Raw genomic sequence first — 12,335 nt, forward strand, 5'->3', positions numbered from 1 at the left:
CCGTCAAGCCTAAGCGTTATGTCTGACGGCAGCTTGAGAGAACCCCGCCCGCAACCTAGTAACCAGCTAAAAAGCGAGGTCAATGAGCCTTATGATTTTCTCTTACTTTTAAGGCTTCTGACAGGCCTGGTTCAAAGCCGCTTAATTGCTAGAAACAAAGCCCAACCTCAGAAAAAATTGTATTGTGAGGCATAACTTCCCAGGGAATGCAGAAAAAGCTGCGACAACCTGGGTTTCTTCAACATGCACCCAACAGTACACCAGCGTTTTTTGCACTACGCTCCTATCGAAATGTGGCCTCTGGAGCCATGACTCGAATCTGCAACGTCACACCAGCCAAAAGGATGCCATAGCCACTAACTCACCATGATGAGTGACTTCAAAGTGAAACGTAGACTGCACCGCAGTGTAAACATTTATCAGGTTATTTTAGCAAAGAGCAGCTAGTCATGTCGGGACGAAACCTTAAAATTGAAAAAAAAAAAGGGATACTTTTCGCAGATTTTCAATGAGGAAACATGATCAAGAAAAACGAACCTCCCGTTTACATGGTGCTGCTCACCACTGCTTTTAGCAACTTGCAGGCGTAGTCAGTACATTTCTTTCATACTGTTTGTAGATTATCTTCAAAAATTCATGAATGAGATTTATTTCAGTCACTACCATTAGTTCAAACACCAGATTGGCAGATTTAATGATATCTTACAATGTGCCAAAGCTAAAGTTTTCTGAAAAACTAGCACAATATGTATAATGAAGGTGTGTCCTTAGTGTTAAATAAACGAGGTTATCCTTCTTATCCCTGTATAAGGCAGAGTACTTTCCCCTCTCAGTGGTCAATGGGAGAACACCAAGGCTACTTACTTCAACGTGTGCTTCACTGAAAAGGGGAAAAACAATAGGAAAGAAGCCAACCAGTGCACTGATGGGTCACACCTAAACACTCATCACACGCAAGTTTCTTAGTGAAAAAAAAATGGTGACGGTCTGCACACAAGCTCTCTCGATGCTTACCTGCAATCAAGATCCCAGTTCCATAAAGAAGGCGCTCGCTCACCAGCACAGTCTTCATCGTCACTCGAATCGCTATCTGAGCTGCCCAGATCTGCAAAGCAGCAGGCATGCGTTTCTACAGCCACTGCCTCACTTGCCATTCCACATCACCACCAGGAGTTCAACCGGGCCAAGTCCGCACGCATTGCCAATTCTTTTTGTCGCAAAATTCAAAAGCTCATGCACTCCGTTTTTCAATAGACAGGTCACTGCACATATTACCGGGGCTGTTGCCCTGATTAAGTGCAGCAGTACTTCTGCTTCCAAAGTGCAAAGGCACTGGAAGGTGAGAACAAGGGCTTACATTGTTATTTGAAACGCAAGTCATTATACATCCTCTGAAGGTCATATAGTTTAATCTGCCTAGCCAATAAGGATGCAGCTCTACCTTTACAAGCAAAATTACAATTGCATTATACTCTCACCTGTATTCACATTTCCTACAGCTATTTTGTATTGAGAAAAAGTAACTCTTCATACTGAAGGAAAAAGAAGTTAATAGTCTTGCTAAAAATGTTAATTTGCCAGTACATAAAGCATATTTTTTTTTAAGGCACACTGTTTACTTACTTAAGCAAACCTTTAACAAAATAATTAGTAGTTTGTATTTGACTTGCCATGTGATGCGTAGGATGGATAACAGGTGGACCATTAGTTACAGAATGGATACCAAGAAAAGGGAAGTGCAGAAATGTGATAGCAGTTTTGTTACCCCCATCAAGCCCACACAGCATTTTTGCCTTGAGTCAGCTAGTACTCGAAACCTAGAATTGCATAGTAAACTGCCATTGTTGGCGCTCATCAACTATCGTAGTGTTATTTTACTTTTTTTTTTTTTCATTACAACTCCGGGTGCCTTGTTGAAGAAAAGCAGGGCTTTTTGTCACTATGGCCACCCACCTTCACTTACACTGCCCTTGCGAACTAACCTGTAAAGATGTCATACATGGCCTGGTGCCTGGTATAGCAGTTGCAAACAGTGTGGCCCGTATATTGTCCACAAGGAGGCCACATGTGTAACCAAGATTTCAGGTAATATATAGGCTTTTCTGCCCCCACACAGCAAGATACAGTCAGTTATTATGTAGCGTTTGCCAACTGTTCTACATGCAGAACTACACACACACACACACACACACACACACACACACACACACACACACACACACACACACACACACACACACACACGCACGCACGCACGCATGGAAAAAAAAGCAACAATATATAGAGGTGAAGTTCTATGTGAATTCAAGAATAGCAACGATATTTCAGACAAGATCCGGTATACTCGTTCTAAATAATTTGCAGTTTCTTTATACTGCTTTTTTATAAGACTGTTAAATAAAACCATCTTCAGCCTCAATTACTGACTTAATTCGGCTTCGATAATGTTTATACACTCAGATTAGATAGCGCGTTTATGCTGAGCAGTACTTCCACAACAGCAGGCTTTAGCAAGTTTCTATCATTGTGTGGCTGTTCTTTAGCCTTTCTCTCAGTGACATCAGCCATACATACCGGCGTACAGGTTTAGATATTTGGAACTCGGATGCCGTTTTGAGGGTGATGTGGGCGCTGAAGTTCACAACCCGACGTTCTTTGGTGGCGCAGGCACTTTGGCCGCAAGCAAATCTATAACTTAAGAATGACAATAAAATTGCCCCCAGGAAGCTTGATTTTTTTTATTCTGCCACTTGAGGTTGATCAGTGGCCATAATCAGCTTTTCAGGATTTTCACTCACCATGACTTCCACCTGCTGGAGAAATTCAACTATCTGAATGCCATTTGACTACTGGCAGCACTTAATTGTCCATGTCAAAGATGTTAATTGGTCACAAGCTCTTGTCTCACCCAGAAAAACCATTTCACGACATTCAAGAAGGTGGTGATCTCCAAGTCCTCGTGGTCAGCGTGCAAGGCGACAAGGGAAATGTACTGCTTCATCTCCAGTGTCAGATTGAAAGCTGATACCCTGGAATAAATCTACTAGATAGGTGACACAGGGGTGTTTTTGGTGACGATGATGTGAAGTGCCTAGACAGACAGAAGGAGAATGTTAATGTCCATTGCGATTCAAAGCCGTGTCCTCAAATACCTCGTGCACCCAGCATACTCGGAAGAACTGAGGCACACTTCTCACCTGCGCCTCCTTGGGAGCCCACACCAGGGAGTTGGTGGATGCCACAGCCACTGACACCACCACTACCACCACTTCCACCAGCAGCAGCAGCAGCTTGTGCCTCCTCAGTCCCAGAATTTCTCTCCGCATTCCAAAAGCGCCGCAGATTGTGTAAAGCCGCAGCAGGAGTGGTGGCCAATGATGTGGTCGCAGCTGTAGGGGCCACCGCCACAGGCACCAGCTTGACACGCCTGTCCCGCCCGGGTCTTTCCCGTGGCCGCGCCAACACACTCGGTTTGGAAATTTCATGCCTGTCATGCCCAAAGGCTGCTCCGGCGAGCAGTGACGATGATGCTGACGATGTGGAGGACGACACCATTACCCGGTGATTGTGATTGTGACTAGAAGGGCTTAACACGTGCCCACCAGTGTCTTGCTGTGCTCGCTTGAGCTTGTCCAGCACTCGGTTCTGCGCTATTTTGGCCTGCAGCCTGTTCATAGTCTTTGAAAGCTTGGCCGTGCCTCCAGGAGTGACACTGGTCCCAGTGCCACCGCTGCACACAGCTGCCGTGCCACCACTGCTGGCAGCAACAACCTTTGGCTTGACTTCCGCCAAGCCAAACACGGTGGTTCCCTTGGCGAAGGAGACAGATGACAATGGCTGGGAGACAACGGGCACCCGCTGGAGCTGCTGCGTTTGGTGGACGGGGACCTCCTTGGGCATGAGCTTTGGCTGGGGCTGGATGCTCCTATGATTGAGCGACAGCTCACTGCCTTGCCGCCCGAGGCTGCCATTTTCAACCGTCCGCTGCACTTCGGATACGGTGGGCAAGGATGTGCCAGTGACGAGTGAGGCAGAGACAGGAATTTGCTGCGGCAACGTGGTAGCCGCTGCCGCCACACACGCAGAGGATGGGGCCTCCGAGAAATCATACGGGTCGTGAGGAGCACCCCCGGGTTGGGGCGACTGGTGATTCTCGCGCTTGAGCAGGGCCCGCAGCCGGTCGGCAAAGCGCAGCTTTCCTTCAGAAGGAAGCGACAGGGCGGCCCGACGTTGTCGCCGTTGCTCCTTACGGCCTCCGATGTGTGGCCCGTCCACCAGAGTTGCCGGGCTAGTGTACAGGCGGGCTGGCACAGGGGCCCCTAGTTTCCCATTCCTACAGAGAAGAGAATTCACAATTAGGGCTACAAAATAGCAGATTTGGCTATGTGTAACACACGTGTGCAGCAGCACAGCAAATGCAATAAAAGCTAATGTAATATCCAAAAATCAAAGCCCACAATGTGTCTTAGTTCATACACCCATTAACGCACTATGCTACACCAGTACCAAAGCGTTACTATAGAGACAGAAGGGATACTAATAGCAAATCTCAATATCAAACTTGCCTACTTTGATACAGCCAACTTAGTGGTAGGTGATCTACCACACCAGGCCACCATACTGTCTTTCATCATAGCTCTCCAGCTATATCATAATTCAATAGCTGAAGCACACACATTTATAGCAATGTACTATTACAAAAATGCATTACTCCACAACGTTAACACATGAAAATGCCCTTCACATGCCAGTGAACTGTACCTATAAAAATTGTTCCTGCAGATTTCCTGGTCCACTGCAAGAAGACAGTACCAATCATGGCACAGAGACAGTGAAACTAGCTTGAAACACAACCTCACAGCCAGTGTATCATAAAAGGATGAAAAATTAATGCATCTGCAATGAAGCAGACTCTCACCTAGCTGTTTTGTCTGAGGAGCAGTTGAGAGAAAAAGACTCATGGCGTGATTGCATGAGAGATCATGTTCCTGGCTTAACACTACAGTGCCTTCCAGCACTTTTTTTTTAGAATAAACCTCGTTATACATTCATTAATTAATATTTGAATACGGCAAAATTTTAAGCTATTTCACACATCGTACACACAGAGTGACATGAAATTAGTGAAAGTAAACTTTACAACAAAATAAAGGTGTGATGCTGACACTGTTCACTGTAACACGGCCACAACATGATACATAATGTCCAATGGCATTCTTGAAGTGCCAGATTGTCCTTGCACTGAAGAAATGTGGTTGCTCCCTTTCTGGTGCCAAATGAACCATGACTTGAGGTGTTTCAATTTGCTGGCACATGATTCTGCATTCCAGCCATTGTAAGTGGCTTATGATAGAGGCCCAACAAAAAACACTGCTTGCTACTTCAGAGTGTACATAAAATGAAATAATGAAGGTTTTATTCAGTTGAATGACATATACAGTGGAGCTGAACAATTCACCTGAGATGTTAGATCTCTTTGTATACTTTACTGCAACACAGTGACGAATCTGTGGGCTTTCGTCCAAGTTCATTCATGGCGCACGCGTCATTTTAAAGTGATCAAATTATATAGACAAAAACTGCCACATTTGCTTTGTTTATAACAGTAAAGCAGCCTGCCACTTGCACAGTGAGCCATTTAAACAAAAGTCGTTTTTCCACTGCAAGTTCACAGGTAATTTTAGCCTACAGATATTGCGCTCTGAGTAGTGCAACATTGCATGAACTCGTTGCAAACTTCACAGAAGCAGGTAAGGTGATAATGTCTGTGAATGAAGAGCAAGGTGGCCACTGACAAGCAGCTTTCATAGGCGCCGTCACACCCATGTTATTGTGTATGTTTATCTAATGACATCGCTTTTTTTTTCTTCTTTTTTTCAGAGATTATGTGGAGAGCCCAGACACAGCTGCTACTGCACAAATTAATGACATTTTAAAGGTAAGCATGTTTGCATTCACAACAAGAATCCTACAGAGGATAATTCAACGTAGAGCACAAGAACACGAGACAGACCAGAGCAGACACATGCAGCGCTCAATATAGATCATAGGATGACAGGCGAAAAACTATGACTATGGTTTGACACAGCTAAGCTGGGCTCATAGTCCTTTCTATTTTTCCCCACAAAAAAAAAAAAGATGTGTTTTTGGAATTCAATAATGGGTGCAGCTTATATACCGATAAAACCTAGAAATGTGCCTGTGGAATGTGGTGTACAAAGTTAAGCTGCAATTATTTGAAAATATCTACTTGTTAAGCTTCTGACATCTTCATCCCTTGACAACACTGCAGCCCTGTCCCTGTCACATGCTAACAAAAAAATAGGTTTCTTGGCTGCAAATTTTTATCCACTGCTGCCCCATTAAATATGCATAATAGGGCTGCTAATGATTGTACACCATATGTCAGAGGAGTAAAGGCCAGCCTGCTGGTCTTAATGTCGGAATAACTGCTATAGAAGGTTTAACACTTGAAGATGAAGAACCACACGTGTGCGCAAGAAGCACACCTTGTCTCTGCGACATCCTACACAACAATAAAGAGGCTCCCAAGGAGAAGGAGACTTGAAGTGATTGATAATAGAGAGTTTCAGAATAGGGGCGTTTTGGGGCCCCAAAGAAATAGCGTCGACACCACTGTGCATGCGCGAGACGCAAACTGCGTTTGGATTTTGCGTTGGGCACGCTATTTCACCGATGTAGCGGGAGCCCCAAAAGCTACCCTAAAAGCTTTGTGTCAACAACACCGATGTAGCGGGAGCCCCAAAAGCTGCCCCAAAAGCTTTGTGTCAACAAACATGGCGGCACCTATCGAAGCAGCGGCTCTCCGAGTACCTAACTGGTCTTGATTCGTGGTAACACGTGAAGTTCGCAAGCTAGGAGAAGTGACTGCGGTTATCGCTTTCTCTCAACTAACGAGTGTAATGAAGACTGATTCATTAGACGCCAGCTGATTCCGAATTCGATTGTTGATTTCATGGCTCGTAGGCCTAACGTGGATTAGCTTGGCTGGTGAAGGCACGTAAAGTTGGTTACTCAAATTTAAGCGCAACAAATCGCTTGCTGCTAATAGAATAACCTCTCAATTGTAATTAAACACAAAACCACGAAAGTCATAATTACTCTTCTTATCATAAAATGGTAAAGTTTATTTTAATATTTATAATAGTTTTTCTTTTACACCGTAGTGGCACTGCAAGCACAAGACGCTATTCGCAAACGCAAAGCCCTATTCTAGAACTCTTCACTCCTGCATACCCCAACGCTAACACCTGCAAAGCTCTTTGGGGCCCCAAACTTTTGGGGCCCTATAAAACTCTCTAATAAGTGTTCAAACAACGGGATGTTGCAGGAGCCAGCATTTCAAAAAGTGAACTTGCCGTCGCCTGGACCACGGCGAAAGAGAGTTTTAGTTTTTCCGTAAACTGCTTAATGTTTGTGGATTACCGGGTTACCGGAGCCGTGGATGGCAGTAGCAATGCTGGTAGTGACAGTTTGTGCCATTTTGTCCAAGTACAATGTGTTAAAAAAAATTTTTTTTTCTTGTATCAGTGTTATCACGGAAAAAATGAAAGTACTGCACTTTAACAATAATGTCACTACCAATTCTTTACACCAGCAGTGAAGTAGGATATTTAGGTCACTGCAGTATCAGTTTTGTGCGCTCTCTGGTTAGGCACTGCGCAGTGTCACCAGATGTCACCAAATTCAAGCAGGCTAGGTGACTATTTGTCCCCGACTCCGTTCCAAAGGGGATGCCATCATCTGCCGTAAACCTGTCCGGGAACCCAGTAAAATGACATTACATTTACAGGCACGCTAAAACTCTCTAAAGACAAGCTTACTTGTCCAAATGCAGGATCCAGCAAAATACCTTGTTCAACCACTCATCACCCTGTACAGTGGGGTCATAACTACACCTTACCAGCTACCCTAATTTCTTGCTGTAGTGAAGTTTTTACTTTTTTTTTTTTTTTTGTGGTGGATGCATATAATGCAACTGGTATTTTGCCTGCTCACTTAAAATAGAAATAGAAAGTTATCTTCTTATGTTATGGAGAGAACAAACAAATATTAATACTAACCTGGGCATCAAAGTGTTTGCCTACACCTGTCAGCAAAACATTTTGCTCAACAGCATCAAAACATTTAACACAAAGGGGCAGTAAAATTCCAGGATGAATTCATAAGTTGGCCTTCTCTGCAGTGTTCTGCTCTAATGCTCTTCTTCCCCCCAAAGTTTTGCCTGAGGCAGTTTCCCGAGGGGAAAGCCCACTGGCCTTTCAAGAAGGATGTTTTGCCTCATTCTGTGTGCTCCCTTTTGCAAGTGAAAAAATTAGGTGCTGTAGCAGCTGTGACCCTCTGCACACATCTTCTGAAACAAGGAACTTCCAACAATAATTAAGCTGACTCCAAGATAGTTTAACGAAATTTCGGAGCTCAGGGGCACACAGAAGCCAGGTGACTGTAGACTTTAACTGCATATACAACGGCAAATGTAGGCCCGTAAAAAAGAGTGTCTGGTTAGAGTTGAGCCTTACAGAGCAGCCACTTACAAAATCTTGTAAACCATCAATTGCATGCTGAATTAAAATGAGTGTGAATGCTACAATCTTTTAATTCATCCCTAGAATTCTTTACGAAAACGTCAGCTCCATGTCCTCACTATTTGTGCCAAAACTACATAGTTTTCTTCACGAATAAATTTTAGTTGCCCACCACATCTGCGCAGGGGGGGAGCACAACACCAGCACAATTTTGTGCTGGTGTTTTACAAGCCAAAACCACAATCTGACTACGAGGCACGCACTTGTGGAGAACTCTGGATTAATTTTGACCCCTGGGTTTCTCCAGGTACACTAGCATTTGTCTTTCGCCTTCCTCGAAATGTCGCTGCTGCAGCCATGATCCAACCCGAAAGCTCGAGCTCAGCAGTGCAAGGCCATAGCGATTGAGCTAACATGGCTGGTAGGGGGCCTCTGCATCACGAATGCCTCTCGTTCCCTCCCACTCACTGAATCAATACTTGCAGACACTTGCAGCTCCAAAAAGTTCAGGCATATCACAAAGGACTGCACACACATGCAAATGCTAATACTGGCATGAAAACTCTGCCACTAATTTTTGCTACACCATCACTCTATCTAATAGAAAAGCAGCCCGCAGAGTGATTTCAGTTTGCTATATTATGTTATTTAACACTTCGTTTTAGTGGCTCGTGCAATGAAAGGAAATAACACATCTGTTACCTGACCATGTTCAAAAGAAACTTCAGAGTTGCTCTTTAACATGTGTAAAAAGAAGCCCGTCGATAATACAAACTAAAATGTGCAGCATATCAACCACAAACTAACGAAGGCATGCAAAACACAAACCAAAACCTGCTACCCCTACAAAGAGAAACTTATCACTGTGCAGTCACTGCCTTTTCCTAATCAAAAAAGTGCAAAACAAAGTTATCTGCTGCAGGAAGGGACCGAGAGTGCAGCCCTAGTCTTCCGGGTCAACACCTTATCTTAAATCTTATCACAGTGGGCAGCACAGACACTGTATGTGTTTCAGATGTCATCATGTTAAAAAAAAAAAAAAACGTGGACAGCTGAAAAATTATAAGGAAAAAAATACGAAAAATTGTGTTTGGCACAAAACAAGAACCACCTTTAGTGTGACACTATATGGCCGGTATTTTGCAGCGATGCATTTCTGGTGCTAATGCCTTTTTGGCGCTTATCGCGCTTTGTCAGTTGTTATAGCGACAGCCCGCTTGCGTTATCAACGGGATCGATCAGCCGGTCGTGAGCAGTGTATAAGACTAGTATAGAATAAGTCATAAGGCATCGCTACAAAATAGCGGCCTATGACGGAACTCGCCATGATAAACACTTTCTGCAGCACAGACATTTCCTTGGGCACAAAAAAAAAAAACAAAAAGAAACAGTGGCAATAACATAATGACAGACATAACACCGGGTAAAGAAATAAACAAGTTGATGTATTGCCTGTTCCTACACAAGAGTCGGGGCATAATGCAAGATAAATTGGGAAGTGCAAATCCCGGTTGGTACAAAACACTTGCAGAACTATCACGATCAACACACGACAATGCGCATATTATTTTAACAGTGTGAATCGCACCAACACTGACGCAAAACACAAACATAACCAAAAACGTTTTCAAGCCTCTACTTATTGAACTATTAAGGCACTCCAGTGTAGGACTGATACCAAAAACCGACGAAACGTTCGGTTCGAGCACTCTACTCATTTTTATTATTGGGCAAACACCTGCACTGAACAAGTGTCGAAACACCACTCTCTAATGGGATGCCTCGGTCTGCTCAAAGGCAGTGCTTCCGTACGTCACCTCCGTCGATGAAGCCTACTACGCTCGCGGAAATTACGGCAACCGCCACGCAAAGGGAAAAAAACACCTGAAGGTGATGAAAATGTCAGTCACGCTATAACACAGCCGCATTGAAGAGCGCACAGCAACAACTGTGCAGCCACCAGCATTCCAAATCGCGCGACTTCCCGACACCTGTCAAACAGGCGCAGTACACGGGGGCGCGTCACACCAGCACAGCAAAACGATCGAAAACATTTCATCGACTTACTGCTCTTCTGTGGCGAAGCCGTGACACTTGTTGTTGAGCTTCGTGGTGTTACTGCTACCGTGGGAGAATCCAAGTGTGTTTTCCTCGAAGATTTGCCGAATGCAGTACGTGTATCCATTCAACTGTCCCTGTTTGTATAATTTCGTACTGCGAAACGAAAACGGAGCAACAATCACTGAATCACGCCAGATAGACCACAGCCGTGCAGCACGAAGGCTAAATAACTTGGGCGAAATATGCGAGAAACCGCATTAATCACTCGTGATTACACAGAATTGACTCCAGTGTTTACATAGACGGACGAAGTGAGTTGACTGCGGACAGAACACGGGATTGATTTTAATGGTTCTTGCACCAAACACCAGCTACAACGAAAGCGAAAACCCTGCACACATGTTTCCGCAACAAAACGAGGCAGAACACTAGCGCTGAGACGAAAACGCTACAAAACTAGCGCGATTTACTGAACAGCAGTCGGCTAAATAGGACTAGGCCTAATCATTGCACATTCGCGTCCCTTCGGGAGCAGAATTAGGCTTATGCAAAAAAGTGTTTTATCTCGGTTAAACTATACGAGTTCACGCTACCGTTAAACATAAAAATTTTCTCCAACCTAAGAGCCCAAAGATTCCGAATTTTTTCGTCGTCTTTTCTAAACGTAAGTGCAAATGATCACTAAAAAGAGTCACATTTGAAGGTCACTTTCTTAGGGCTAGCTTCACAAAGCATAAACATTGTCAAATGTATATCGGTCCAGGGAGCCGTAAAAATGCTGGAAGAAGTATTTACCCATTTTTGTTCATTATCAAGCTTCTCGCTATGACGTACGTTTCCTAATCGGAGCCAATTCTGAGAATATATCCAACATCCGTGTGTAAAATCATGGTATGAAGGGAAACCACAACAAATAATATGGCTGCCGTTGCGCTGACACAAGTTGATTCATCGGCTTCTCTGTCACCACCGAATTAGTAGTCAATATGATGGCACAAACACCTCGAATTATATTTGCACTAAACTCTCGACTTTACTTAAAATAATATTTTATACTTGCAATATCTTTTATTAGATTTAGCTCGTCAAAAAAACGTTTTTGTGGCTTCTTGTGGATTTGTTCGACTAGTGTCTGTATTTGTGCCGCTGTTTTTCCATCCCATGTGCAACTGTGTGCGCTTTACTGCTTCGCTGCTTGTATGTTCCGCACTTTATGAATAAATTTAATAACAACACGGCTAAAGTTGAGGTAAGAAGCCGCGCTTTGATACTTTGAGCTACTGATTGTTGATGCGATCGAGTGAATACTGTTCTTTAGACGCGCGGAGAAGTGACATTAACTAGAAACGTCTGCTACAGCATTGCACTCGAGCGTTCACCTTCACGATATTCTTTTAGGTAAAATGTCGGGAGACAACGTTATGCCCAAGATTGACGTTCAGAAGGAGCTGAGTGGGTCGGCGCAGCTCAACTATATGAAGATTATTGAAAGGGAGAACATGGAACGGGTGCGGAGGTTGAGACGCATCCGCCACAGGAACCTGCTGACGGGATTTCTCCTTGGCGGCGGAGTGTGCGGAATATGTATCCTTTACTTGCGTATTTCCTCAATTCGCGCTTTGCGTTCAGCTTCAACTGTGCCCATTCCCAACATAAGTGCCCAATATTGCCCCGCGATATGTCCTTAATTGCATCAGCCTACTGCTGCGTCAGTTCTGTAACAAAAAC

The 12,335-nt window shown here is 44.1% G+C and overlaps 1 protein-coding gene across 1 annotated transcript in view; it reads right to left on the reverse strand.

The window, feature by feature from the left end:
- The window catches only part of LOC119455819 (uncharacterized), a 55,390-nt gene extending 43,832 nt beyond the window's left edge, over window positions 1-11,558 (reverse strand). The window contains exons 1-4 of the mRNA XM_037717295.2: window positions 11,403-11,558; window positions 10,614-10,760; window positions 3,198-4,333; window positions 1,015-1,105 (exon numbers count right to left, since the gene is read on the reverse strand). Coding sequence (XP_037573223.1) covers window positions 1,015-1,105; window positions 3,198-4,333; window positions 10,614-10,760; window positions 11,403-11,416 — 1,388 coding nt within the window. The 5' untranslated portion in view covers window positions 11,417-11,558. The remainder of the gene's footprint in view (window positions 1-1,014; window positions 1,106-3,197; window positions 4,334-10,613; window positions 10,761-11,402) is intronic.
- Window positions 11,559-12,335: the final 777 nt, after the last annotated feature.

The sequence above is a fragment of the Dermacentor silvarum genome, chromosome 6, assembly GCF_013339745.2.
Source record: "Dermacentor silvarum isolate Dsil-2018 chromosome 6, BIME_Dsil_1.4, whole genome shotgun sequence".
Lineage (NCBI taxonomy): Eukaryota > Metazoa > Arthropoda > Arachnida > Ixodida > Ixodidae > Dermacentor > Dermacentor silvarum.